The following is a 13396-nucleotide window of genomic DNA, read 5'->3' on the forward strand; positions in this document are numbered from 1 at the left end:
ACCCTTCCGCTTCCCCCGGGGCAGGCTGGGCAGGCGAGGGGAGTCCCCCTCACACACTGAGGGCTTCTCACACCGGGGATGTTCAAAGTCGTAAAAAATGTTTTAATGTAAGTCGCTCACTGTACAAAGTTATATAAAAATAAATGCAGAAAGTGTATTAATGCCTCGGTCCGCTCTTTTGTCCGCTTAGTTTTCTTGTCTCTGCCCCCATTATTGCACTTGATCAGCTTTCTCTGCACAAATACAGCATCCAGCCAGCAGGACAGGCTTCACAAAAATCCAGTGACAGAGATAAAGAATAAAAAAAATTGAAAAAGTGGTCTGGTCGAGAGATCAGCCTTCCACTGTCCCAGGCTGCTCCAGCCCCAGTGTCCAGCCTGGCCTTGGGCACTGCCAGGGATGCAGGGGCAGCCACAGCTGCTCTGGGCACCCTGTGCCAGGGCCTGCCCACCCTGCCAGGGAACAATTCCTGATTCCCAAGAGCCCATCCAGCCCTGCCCTCTGGCACTGGGAGCCATTCCCTGGCTCCTGTCCCTGCAGCCCTTGTCCAAAGCCCCTCTTTTGGAGCTCCTTTCGGCACAGGAAGGGCCTCTAAGGTCTCTCTGGATTCTTCTCCAAACATCCCCAGCTCTTTCTGTAGGAGCCCACACTCACAGGATGTTAATGAAAAGACAAGATCTGTGTGTCCAGCCCAGAAATAAAAGTTGGACAACACTGGTTCCTATGTTATAAAGTAAAAGCAGTTCTCCCTTCATCTCCTCATGTACCCTGTTACGAGCTCTGTGTCCGAGTCCGAAGGGTCGCTGTCCTCGGATGAAGAGGAGGAGTTTTGCCACTCATGGAAGTCACTAGAACAAGGTGCTTCCTGCACACTCTCCGTGTCCTCCGGCAGCTCTGCCTGCACATTGTGAGCGCAGTGCCAGCCCGCCGGCTCTGCCTGTGCCGGGGCAGCAGCCACGCCGTGCCCGTGCTGCTCCAGCGTGCCCAGCAGCACCGTGTGCAAGCTGATGGTGAAGCACGCACTGCTCCCCGGGGAGCTGCAGCTGCCCCCGGGGAAAGGGCTCAGTAACTCGCTGCTGCTGTCCGCCTCCCCCTCAGCGTGCTGCCCCTGCTGCTGCTGTCCCTGCTGTGGCTCAGCAGCCGGGCTGTCCCCAGGCTGGCCGCTGTGCTGGCAGCTGCTGTCCACTGAGTACTGCTCCGGGGTGCTGGGGCTGTGCCAGCCCTGGGGGACACTGCCCCTGGCCAGCCCCCCTCGCCTCGTGTAGTCGTGGTCACACAGGCCACCGCTGTCACTGTCACTGCTGTCACTGTCATCACTGGCTCTGCCTCTGCACCCCCTGGCCTTGCTTTTCACCTCTCTGGGGATGATCTCCACAGAGGCCACTTTTTCTGACTCAGACACACAAGGTGAGTAGGCCAACTTCCTGATGCAAGCCTGCAAGAGTAAAAGGAATTCGATCAGCTCAGCCACATTTGCACACAAAACCACCAAAACCCCCCCAAATAACCTCCAGCCATGAGGCTGTCAAACAAATGATTCCTCTGTGCCAACGTTTTGGCTTTTTCTGCAGTTCAGGGCATCTAGGATTGTACCTTCTTTTCCATTCCTGAACATCACAGAACCCCGGAATGGCTGGAGTGGGAAGGGATCTCAAAAGATCATCCCATTCCAATTCCCTGCCACGGCAGGGACACCTCCCACTGTCCCAGGCTGCTCCAGCCCCAGTGTCCAGCCTGGCCTTGGGCACTGCCAGGGATGCAGGGGCAGCCACAGCTGCTCTGGGCACCCTGTGCCAGGGCCTGCCCACCCTGCCAGGGTGAGGGGAGTCTTGTCACTCTCTCAACTCCTGTAGTCATCTGTATAAATGATCTTTTGAAGCAATTTTCACCATTTTGACATCCCAAGCCCTGTCTTCCCTCTGCACTTCAAAGAGTTAGTCAATATTTAAAGCATTAATCATGTTGACAATAAAAATAAATAAACCTTAGACACTCCTTTGTAAAGTGTTCAGCAATTGTTGGGATGTGAAAGCGATGACAAAGCAAAGGACAGAAACATGAAGCAAAGGTCTTAGAAAAAAGTGATACCCATCTGCTCTGGGTATGTTTGTTGAAAATGGAAAATATTTATGCTGAAAAAACCTGCAGAATTAAATGTAAAAGAAGTCAGAGACTAAAAAACAAAACAAGCAAGCAAAGATATAAAATAGCAACAAGAAGTCTTGTTATTTTTGCTTGAAATTTAGTGTGAGTTCAGTCTATGAAAATAAAAAAATAGCTGGCTCTGGACTGGCTCCCTTGAGTGCTAAAACACTTGATCACAGAGAAAGTCCAGGAGAGATTATTTTATTATCATTAAACAGTGGAACAACTTCTCCTCCAGTGTCTCCTCACAGGCAGGTTCTGCAGCCCTCTGCTCAGCCCCTGGCCCTGCTCTGGGCCCACTCCAGCCTGTGCACACCTTCCATGCCCTATGGGGACCAGAACTGGGTGCAATATTCCTGGATATTCCCCCTGTGTGGGTGGGATGATCCTCTCCGTTAGTAACTTGCCACAGAAGCAGCCAGAAATGGTTTTGAATCTTTGTTCTGAAGATCAGACAAGACTTAGCAGCCTAGAGATCATCTCTGACTGAGGCAAACAACGAATGCAAACATTCTGTGCTCTTACACAACTTGTACCTAAAGCCCAGGATTGGAAATTCCCGATGTTAAACTCCCTCCTGCCAGGCAGGAAGAGCAGATCTGAGAGCTGTTACCTACCAAGGTCTGAGGAAGGGAAATCTTCGGGAGAATGAAACCTGCAGCATGCACACACTTCAGAACTGCAGCAATCACCAGTGAAACACAGACAGCACCTGCCACTGCAACTTCATGATACCCTGGAGTGAAAAAATCAAATAAACACAGATAAGGGAAGAGTCCCAGGACCACACTTCAGATCTCACAGTCACAACAGCTATTACGAACCACCAATAATTTTGGTTAGAAGGGACTTATAAAAGTCAAATTCAAAACAAGACCAAATCTCAATTTAGCTTCAGGAATTACAAAAGAAGTGACTCCATTTTTATGCAGACTTGGTGGAGATCTGTATGACTCCGGGGATTGCCAAGAGATTTGTGGCCCCAAGGTCGGTGGGGTTTTATATTTCACTCCTAAATACCCACAGTGGTTCTCTCTTGGAATGTTTCTCTCTGCCACTGAGGCTCCGGGCTCTGCTCCTGCCACAGGGACAGCACCAGGGAGCGCCTGCAGCTGGCCCAGCAGGGATTGGGGTTGGATTTTAGGGCAAGGCTCTTCCCCAGAGGTGCTGGCACTGCCCAGGCTCCCCAGGGAATGGGCACGGCCCCGAGGCTGCCACAGCTCCAGGAGCCTTTGGGATGCCAGGGTGGGATTGTTGGGGGGTCTGGGCAGGGACAGGGGCTGGATCCACGATCCTGTGGGTCCCTTGCAGCTCAGGACATTCCATGGTTCTGTGATCACTTGTTTTTTAGGATTGAACTGTAAATGTCCCTACCCCAAAAGAAAGCACCGCACACTCAGAGCAGCCTCCTGCCCTGGCTCCTTACCCTGCCGAGCCTCCGGGCCCGCAGTGAGGCATTTCCAGGGGGAGGGGCTGGAATGTCTGTTCAGGGACGCAGTGAGCACCACGGACACGCAGTAATTCCTACCGGGATACAACTCCTCAATGACGGTACTAAACACCTCCTCAGTGGTTATCTGCCGTGGCCTCTGCCGTGAAAAACAACAAACAACGTCTTGAAGTCAGTTACTGCCTCAAAAGAGCCCCTGCTCGCTCTTCCACACCTGCACTGCAAGGAAGCTCACATTCTCTTGGCCATGGTTGTAGCCATGAGATTTTCCCAGTTTGCTGAGCGTTCATATTAAAGCAGAAGGTTTTCACCTTCTCACACTTGTTTCATGTAAACAACAGTTATGTTTTATAAACATTATCATTGTTTCACATTCTTCTCCTTGGAGAGGAAACACTGTGTGACAGTCCCTTTGACCAATGTGGTTGAGAGGTGGGAATGCCACTCTCCAATCCATGGTCACCTTGCTAAAGGTATATAATAGGAAGTAATGAACAAAGTGGGGATTCTCCCCTGCTGCTTTCTGCTCTCCCAAAATCCCTGACTCCGTGTGTCTTTCGAGCAAAACTCACAGCGACACATGGTCTCTCTTTACTTCTAAACAATCTGTTTCTGTTCTCTTTTGCTTCTGTTCACGTATGTTTTTTGGGAACCTTTTAACCATCTGACCCCTTTCCTGCCCACTGTGTTCCTCCCCCAAAGCACAACTAACCCCAAATGTCCCTACCTTATGCTCTCCATCCTGTGACTTCAGTGTGATATCATAATACAGCTCTTTATAGATATCAGTCAAAGACTGCACCTTTCCATTTTGTCTGAGGTGAGAGGTTGGCAGCTTTATGGTGACGTTGATGCAGTTTGGACAGGAAGTGATATTCACTTCTGCTGGTCCCAGAATTGCTGTGGGAAAACCAGAAAGAGGAAAAAAATGGTGCAAAAAATACAGACTTTATCCAGGACCAACTCCTGGACTATGTGATGCATACAGTGCTGGCTCAGCACACTCCAGAGGGGCCACTGCTCTAAATCCACAAGGCCTTGCAACATTTGACTTCCACAACCAAATCATCACTTCCCACAGGGCCAGATTCTAGAGGGAAAGGAGTGGAGTGAAAAAGCAGAAACGGGACAGAGGCTTTGCTTCAGCTTCACAGAAATGTGAACTTTGTATCTGCCTCAGATCAAAGCTGAGGGTAAAGTACAGAATAGAATCCTGGAATGGTTTGGGTTGGAAGGGACCTCAGAGCCCACCCAGTGCCACCCCTGCCATGCAGGGACACCTCCCACTGTCCCAGGCTGCTCCAGCCCCAGTGTCCAACCTGGCCTTGGGCACTGCCAGGGATGCAGGGGCAGCCACAGCTGCTCTGGGCACCCTGTGCCAGGGCCTGCCCACCCTGCCAGGGAACAATTCCTGATTCCCAAGAGCCCATCCAGCCCTGTTCTCCTCCAGCTCAAAGCCTCTCCCCTTTGTCCAGTCCTTTTTCCTAAACCAGCTGCTGAGGGACTGCAGGGCTCCTCCTCAGGGATGCTCTCCAGTCCTTCAGCTCTCCTTGTGCCCATTCTCCCATTCCCTCATTTCTGACTCTGGAATTGGACACAGCAGCTGCCTCTGCTGAGCTCAGAGGATAAAAGGTCACTGTATCCTCCACAGTTCTGCAATTGCTGCTCAATTTCTGCCTCTGTCAGCTCAAAAGTCAATTGTGAGCAGAGCCAAGGGTGAATGCACCTCTGGCACTAAAGACAGGTATTTCAGCAGGGAAAAGGGCAGATTGATGGACAAAAAAATCGATCTCTTCCCTACACCTGGTGCAGACCTGCCATTTTTTAACTCAACAGTCACTCTTTGAACACACAAAATCAGTGTTGGTTTTTATGTTATGTATCTTACACAAGATTTTTACTTGGTGTTTGTCAATGCACAACTGTGCTTCCTTTATATTTATAATGTATATAGAAGTATTTATTTCAAAACCAGAGTCTCGCTCTTTTATCAGAACTACTCATTTTAGAAACTTATCTATATATCTGAAGCTTTGTAACAGATACATAAAATACTGCATACAAATAGCCACCAACCCAGTCAGTGTGGAGCCCTACAGCAAAGGTAGCAGAAGATAATTCAGGCATCAGCTGTTAATAAAAACTACAAAAAGAAAAACTGCAGAGAGAGAACTTACTCTCAGTGAATGGCTCAAAGAACAGCACAGAAGAATTGAGCACCTGAGCTCCTCCAATGCTCTGGACAAGTGCAGCATACATAGTGGAAGTGTCCTTGAACTCCTGTGTCAGCTCACAGGAGAGCTGGGCAATACCTGAGCACTGCTGAGCACTCACCCAGTGCTGGCTCCTGCAGAAGAAAGCAAGAGTCTCAATTCTCTGATGTGATAAGGCATGTGAGAGTGAGGAGAGCATTTCTCAGGGAAAAAAAACCCCAGAAAAACTAAGAAAATACCAAGAAAAACAAAGAAAACCTCAGCCTTAGGATTTTCAAAGAATCCAGGATCCCTGGGGCTGGCAAAGCCCTCCCAGCCCAGGCAGTGCCAGCTGTGCCCCAGGCCCACCTTGTCCCCAGCCCAGAGCACTCAGGGCCACCTCCAGCCCTTGCTGGGACACCTGCAGGGATGGGCACTCCAAACCTCCCCCTCTTTGGGTCAATAAAGACCAGAAGCAAAATCTGTGCCTCATTTTGTGTGCCTTGCCTGCGGTCTCTGTACAGCACGTTGTAGTTTGCTGGCACAGCTGGGTCACGTTCTGCCTGCCAGGACAAAATGTGCTGGAAATTGTGGGAGTCCATCCGGAGGTCGTAAGGAAGCCCTTCCAAAATTCTTTCTAGAAAGGAAAAAATAACAACAAAAAAATCCCAACAAACAACTCTGAGCCTTGCAACAATTCTAATAAAGACACCCATTTAGAGCAGCTCCCAAAAAGCAGCCACAGCTCAGCACAACAGACACAGCCACGCAAAGCACTGTGCACACGGATTACATTTCTGTAGGATCTTTCTCCAAAAAGCATGAAGTTCCAAAATGATGATTGGTGAGGATGTGCAAGCTATGGAATGTGTTAGGAAAAGCATTTTAAAGATGATAAAACTCTTACCAGGCAGGTTGCAAACAGTTGTAGACAGAAAGGTGAGGTACACTGGAAATTGAAACTCTGTATTAATGCATTGGTGTATCCACAGGATCTGAGTTTTACTGCAAATATTCATTTGCAGCAGTTGGGCTCATACCCAGTATTCCCTGGTGGACCTGTTACTTTCTTTCACATCTTCCTACACTTCCCTCCTTGTCCAGAGCCTGGGAGAGGTGTCCCTGAGCCTGGGGCTCTGAGGAGATGGTTCTTGGATCCCTACGCTGCTCCCTCCACGCGAGGCTCAAGACTCAGTGTTGGCAAAAACACCCAAGATGTTCTCATCAAATCATGTCCCAGAGGACTCTGACAGGATTTCAAACCTTTTCAAGCCATCCCAGGAATGTTAGAACTGATCTGGGAAAATATTCTGTAATTGCTTGGCTCATGCTCATAGACCCCAGAATGGTTTGGGTTGGAAAGGACCTCAAAGAGGACCCAACTCCCCCCTGCCACAGCAGGGACACCTCCCACTGTCCCAGGCTGCTCCAGCCTGGCCTCGGGCACTGCCAGGGATCCAGGGGCAGCCACAGCTTCCCTGGGCAGCCCTGCCATTCCAGAGGTTCCTACACGTTCCTGTAAACCCCCCTAGGGGGCTGTGCTTCATGCCAGCTCTCACTGCATCCAGGACTCTTTTCCTTACTAACCCAGCTCCCCATCACTCCCATCTTTTCAGCACAGTGCTTCAAAACACTTGGACTTCTTCTTCTGACTTCTCTAAGTTTTTTTTTCTCAAGACCCTTCAGCCTTCCTTCTGCTTTGAGTGCAACAAGGAGAGATTTCCTGTTCATGTTTGAAGGCATTTTGTGGTCAAGCCTCTGACTCAGACGATGCCTCTCCCACACTCAGTTGGCCAAAGCAGTCACTACTTTAATTCCAAACACATTTCTTCTCATTTTACATGAATTCCATGGGAAAATCTGGAAAGTTCCTTCCTTATCTTCCCTGAAACTCTTTTGTATTGACCTGTTGTGTTAACAAGATGTGCTGCAAACAGCACAACCGAAAAGAGAAGAGAAATCTGGGCCTTGAATCAGAAAATTTAAACAATCTTTATGGAGATTCACAAATAATGGGTTTAACTGCAGTTAAATGTAGAACAATGGATTTCTTACCAGGTAGGAAATCACCATTTTGGAAAAAAACATGCAGTGGGGATGAATAAAGCAACATTTCAACAGTTATTATTACTATTATTATCATCATCATCATCTGAACACAAACTCAGAACTGTAATAATTTGTGTCTGCTGAATTGCTGGTGTATTCCAGCTAGCATTATTTGATTCTTCTCTACCCAAACCAAATTCCTTTTGGGCTGAGTTCAAACCGCCTCTGAACTTTGTTTCAACAAACAAGTTTAGCAAAGGAAGTCGAACAGTTGCAAAGCTGTTTGTGTTACACTCTTACAAAGCAGACACAGCCAAGACAAATATCTTACAAGTGACTGGGAAAATTCAGCCTGGGGAAATGCAGATGGTCTGGAAACTGCACGGGGAATCTTCTTCAGCACCTTGGTCTGCTTGGAGTTTCTCCCACCCTTGGCAGTGACCAAGGCCAGGCTGGACACTGGGGCTGGAGCAGCCTGGGACAGTGGGAGGTGTCCCTGCCATGGCAGGGGTGGCACTGGGTGGGCTCTGAGGTCCCTCCCATCCTGATCCAGTCTGGGGTTGTGGGATGATGACCTTACCCTTCGTACAGAATTCAAGGATCCCAACAAACCCCCTTCCCACAACAGGAACAGCTCAGCCAAGCTGTGCTTGTGTCACCTGCTAATGCACAAACTGAGGAGGGCTGAAAAAATTCAGAATAAAACCCAAAAAACCTCACACAACTGAGAGTTGCTGGACATGCAGGGAGGGAGAATCATGGAATGGAACGGATCTCAACCCTACCCAGTGCCACCCCTGCCACGGCAGGGACACCTCCCACTGTCCCAGGCTGCTCCAGCCCCAGTGTCCAGCCTGGCCTTGGGCACTGCCAGGGATGCAGGGGCAGCCACAGCTGCTCTGGGCACCCTGTGCCAGGGCCTGCCCACCCTGCCAGGGAACAATTCCTGATTCCCAAGAGCCCATCCAGCCCTGCCCTCTGGCACTGGGAGCCATTCCCTGGCTCCTGTCCCTCTGTCCCTTGTCCCCAGTCCCTCTGCAGCTCTCCTGGAGCCCCTTCAGGCCCTGCCAGGGGCTCTGAGCTCTCCCTGGAGCTTCTCCTCTCCAGGGGAGCCCCCCCAGCTCTCCCAGCCTGGCTCCAGCCCCTGATCATGGTTTCTGCACAGAATGGAGGATGCAGGGCTAAAAGAAGAGATTGTTCTGGGAATTACTCCAGGGAGAGTCCTACAATACCATGATGGTCTCTTACTTCATTAACTCAGCAGGATTATTAATGAATTAATGAGCTCCCTGCACTGCTCCTCTCTAACCCAAAGGTCCAGGTACTTACCAAGCAGAGAGAGAGGCCTTGGCACATCCATCAGGGCTCCCATGGAGATCAACAAACAAACCCCTCTGCTTGCAAAAGAAACATTTTGCTTCTGTTCCTACAAATACATGACAAACGAGCACATTTTACTAAATGAGCACAGTAAATTACCTTGGGAAATCACTTTGAACTAACCCAAGGATTCTGTACAAAGTTATTTTATCCTCTCCAGTGTCTGAGGGAGGACAGTGGCAATGAGTTACTGCAGGGAGCACTGATCCTTATTTTATGGCAATTTTTGTCCATTTTATGGCAACAGCACTTCCCTTTTTGCACATGGAAAGGGCTCTCACCATTTCAAATAAAGCAGAAACCACTGTATGATTATTTATATTAACTTTGCATTAAGATAGTACCTGAAAATTCAATGCCACTCACTTCAACTTCATTAACACAGTGAAAACAAACTTTGCTTGGCTTTGTTTGAAATGAACTCATCGCTGTTGTAAGACATGTTTCCACAAAGAGAAAAGATCAACAGCGAGCTCAGAAAAAATTAATTATAAAGAAGTTACATAGTTTGTTACAATTTTTTTTAATGCATAAGATCTACTTAAGTAATTCTTCACTGCTATTTTTTACTCTGTGTAACATCCCCATAACATTAATATCCACAGGACCTGGTTTTGACTTAGTTGGGCAAGGGTATATCTATTTCTAAAGAATCTTCCCCTCAGGTTTAATAGAAATTAACTGCTTTTTAATTTAACATTACTTGCAAATACAACCGGAATTATTTTCTCTGCAAAACAACCAGTTTAAAATCATGCCAGAGCACACTGTATATTCATCTATCCACACAGGATAGAGGTCAGCTGTTAAAATCAGGTGAACTAAACCCCTTATCTGAGAAGTCAATGTCCTGTGCTCAGAGTTCTGGCAGGACTGTAGGAGAAATGTCAGGAACTTGGATCTGTGCAACTGAGAATTCAACAGTCTAAGGGAACGTTCTCTTCCCCTCACTCTGTTAATTCATGCAAGAAGAAATCATTTCAAAGAGCAGTTGCACCTGCAGGCTGGGATTTCCCAGGTTATTCAAATTGTTCTCTTCAGGAGAAAGCCTTGGGGGTGCTGAGTTCACTTGGCAAACGATTTCCCTCCCCTGCAGCCAATGCCAGGCCCTGTACGCCCAGAGGGGTTTGTGTACCTCGGATCCTCGCTGTCCATGCTGCCAGGGGTAACAACAGCCCCACCCTGGAATCACACGTGGCTCCTGTGTGCCTCTGGATGCTGAGCAGCACAGTCTCCTACATGGTGCACACTCAAAGCCAGGTTACTTGTTCAGCACCTTGGAATGTTTGAGAACAGGTGATAAAGGGTGTCCATCTCCAGGCTTCCACACGTGCCGAATGCAGGATGGCCTCTGCAGATCTACCACCGCCAGGGAGATTCCAGGGAAAAACCCACTTCTGTCACAACTCTGACGAGCTTTTGGAACTCATCCTCCTCAGAGCTGCAGCAATCCCTGCAGAGAAGTGGAAAGAGCAGTGAGTGCAGGCCCCGGCCCCGGGCTGTGCTCACAGGAGATCCCTGGGGAGCTGCTGGAGCCCCCCTGATGAGCCCTGCACAGCACCCACAGCTGCACTGCTGGGCTGGAGGGACCCTAAATGACACCCAGTGCCACCCCTGCCATGGCAGGGACACCTCCCACTGTCCCAGGCTGCTCCAGCCCCAGTGTCCAGCCTGGCCTTGGGCACTGCCAGGGATGCAGGGGCAGCCACAGCTGCTCTGGGCACCCTGTGCCAGGGCCTGCCCACCCTGCCAGGGAACAATTCCTGATTCCCAAGAGCCCATCCAGCCCTGCCCTCTGGCACTGGGAGCCATTCCCTGGCTCCTGTCCCTCCATCCCTTGTCCCCAGTCCCTCTGCAGCTCTCCTGGAGCCCCTTCAGGCCCTGGCAGGGGCTCTGAGCTCTCCCTGGAGCTTCTCCTCTCCAGGGGAGCCCCCCCAGCTCTCCCAGCCTGGCTCCAGAGCAGTGGGGCTCCACCCTGGGATCATTTAGTGGCTCTCAGGTTCAGGCTGGATGGGGCTATATTTGCTTCCAATCAGAAAAGAAAAGACAGCCTTGAGGTTTTGAAAGTCAGGGGCTCATATTTCAGAAAAGTTCTACCTCAGTTTATCAGAAAACACACCCAATTCTCTGAAACAAGCAGATGGTCCGTTTATTTACATAAATCAGCTTATGGGAATACTGAGAGGCAGAGAGACTGACTGACAGCAGGGAAGTCTGCAGAGGAACATTCTAAACCTGCACAGGGACCTCTGGGTGTCCCCAGTGCAGCCCCTGCCCAGGCAGGGCCACCTGCAGCAGTGACACAGGAACGTGTCCAGGGGTTGGGATGTGTCCAGAGAGGGACACTCAGCCCCTCCCTGGGCAGCTGCCCCAGGGCTCTGCCCCTCCATGGAAGGAAGTTCTTCCTCAGGCTGGGCTGGAGTTGTTGTGTTTTAGTTCCTGGCCACGGCTCCCTGTGCTGTCACTGGCACCACTGGGAGAGTCTGGTACCACCCTGACAGCCTTGGAGCTCTGTACAGTCCCAGAGCCAGGGAACCACGCTGTGGCTGTAGCATTATTCCCACCCTCGGCTGCTGGCACACTTTGCATAAGCCACTTCCAAGGGTACAGAAATCATTTAACCTCAATAACCCAAGGCCATTACCAGCTGCCCTTTCTCCATGGGCTGCCACAGTGGTGGGAGGAAACAGCCTCAGGCTGGGCCAGGGGAGGCTCAGCTTGGGCAGCAGCAGGAATTTGCCCATGGAAAGGGAGCTCAGGCCTTGGCAGGGGCTGCCCAGGGAGCTTTGGAGTGCCCATCCCTGCAGGTGTCCCAGCAAGGGCTGGAGGTGGCCCTGAGTGCTCTGGGCTGGGGACAAGGTGGGCCTGGGGCACAGCTGGCACTGCCTGGGCTGGGAGGGCTTTGCCAGCCTCAGGGATCCTGGAAATGCCGTGCAGGGAGCAGAGGGACACACGGGGACCCCCGGGGATGCTCCAGCCTGGACGGGGGACACAGCAAAGCACCCCGAGCCAGAGGCGCTGCGAGAGTCCACGGCAGCCTCTGTTCCTCATAAATATCGGCCCTGACGCGATTCCCACATCAAACCCATCCCCAGGCAGCTCCCAGGCTATCGCTGGGGTCAATTCAGCGAGCAGGACACTGCCAAAGGCAAACCCGGAGGGTTTTTGGGGCTCCATGTGCGGTTCAAGGGGCGACACAGGGGCCGGGCTCCACACAGCCAGCAAAGCGCTCCCGGGAGCCGCGGAGCCCTCCAGGAATCCCCGGGAGCGAGGGCAGCTGGAGCAGCCGGGCAGCGGCCCCGAGCACTCCCCTCATCCGACCGAGGGAGCGCGGCCCGCTCCGCCTCAGGGAACCGCTGCTTTGTCACCGCAGGGCCGCGCCGCGGGACACGGCACCGCATACACCGCCCGCTTCCACCGTACCTGGCAGCGGGGAATGTCCACAGGCTCCGCTCCGGCTCCTCATCGCTTGTTACCGCTCCTTATCAATGCCCACCGACGCCCATCGATCCCCAGCGCTGCCGCCCCGCCGGCGCCTAGCGGGAAATGGCGGCGGGGCCGGGCCGGGGCAGTGATGGCCACGCCCCCTCGACTAGACCACGCCCATTCGTGACGAGACCACGCCCCCAAAGGGACAAACCACGCCCCCACCTGGCCAGGTCGTTCCTTAGGCCACGCCTCCAGCCACCAGACCACGCCCCTTCGGCACAAGGCTCCGCCCATTCCCAGCAGGCCCCCGCCCACCAGCGCCATGTTGGGCGGCCCGGGCTGGCGGTCCCACACGGGCGCCGCTCTCTGGCCGCACTCGCGGAAAAGGCGATTTGTGCCTTAATTTCGTGTTCTGTCACTCGTCCGGGCCCGCTGCAGCCCCGCCTCTGCGGTGTTCGCTGTGCGAGAAAGCTGCGAGAGCGGTGGCTGATGCCCTGGCTCGTTTATAGAGTCGCAGAAGGTTTGGGCTGGACGGACCTCAGAGCCCACCCAGTCCCACCCCTGCCATGGCAGGGACACCTCCCACTGTCCCAGGCTGCTCCAGCCCCAGTGTCCAGCCTGGCCTTGGGCACTGCCAGGGATGCAGGGGCAGCCACAGCTCCTGCAGTGCCACGGGACCCTGGGGGACCTGGTCCATGGGCAGCTGGAGCTGAGTCAGCCGTGCCTGGAGCCAGCAGGGACATCCCTGTCC

General features: G+C 51.9%; 1 protein-coding gene across 4 annotated transcripts; it reads right to left on the reverse strand.

The window, feature by feature from the left end:
* Window positions 1–79: 79 nt before the first annotated feature.
* On the reverse strand, window positions 80–12792 carry IFNAR2 (interferon alpha and beta receptor subunit 2). 4 transcript variants are annotated; one of them, XM_063393309.1, is made up of 10 exons: window positions 12640–12792; window positions 10352–10669; window positions 9166–9262; window positions 6695–6736; window positions 6295–6424; window positions 5773–5942; window positions 4323–4495; window positions 3572–3734; window positions 2763–2881; window positions 80–1435 (listed from the first exon to the last, which is right to left on the reverse strand). In XM_063393309.1, the coding sequence occupies exons 3-10, from the start codon at window positions 9206–9208 to the stop codon at window positions 752–754; spliced, it is 1524 nt and encodes a 507-aa protein (XP_063249379.1). In that variant the 5' UTR covers window positions 9209–9262; window positions 10352–10669; window positions 12640–12792; the 3' UTR covers window positions 80–751. The 4 variants fall into 4 exon arrangements, with proteins under 4 accessions (XP_063249379.1, XP_063249381.1, XP_063249380.1 ...); XM_063393311.1 differs by lacking the exon at window positions 6695–6736; XM_063393310.1 differs by lacking the exons at window positions 10352–10669; window positions 12640–12792 and adding an exon at window positions 10214–10323.
* Window positions 12793–13396: the final 604 nt, after the last annotated feature.

The sequence above is a fragment of the Prinia subflava genome, chromosome 3 (genome assembly GCF_021018805.1).
Source record: "Prinia subflava isolate CZ2003 ecotype Zambia chromosome 3, Cam_Psub_1.2, whole genome shotgun sequence".
Classification (NCBI taxonomy): Eukaryota; Metazoa; Chordata; class Aves; order Passeriformes; family Cisticolidae; genus Prinia; species Prinia subflava.

Bases quoted from the DNA above. Each gene is read 5' to 3' on its own strand.
- IFNAR2 (XM_063393309.1), bottom strand. From the start codon at position 9,208: ATGGGAGCCCTGATGGATGTGCCAAGGCCTCTCTCTCTGCTTG. The intron at 6,737-9,165 runs GTAAGTACCTGG...TTCAATTTCCAG, and splicing joins AAGGCCTCTCTCTCTGCTTG to TGTACCTCACCTTTCTGTCT. The intron at 1,436-2,762 runs GTAGGTAACAGC...TTACTCTTGCAG, and splicing joins TTTCCCTTCCTCAGACCTTG to GCTTGCATCAGGAAGTTGGC.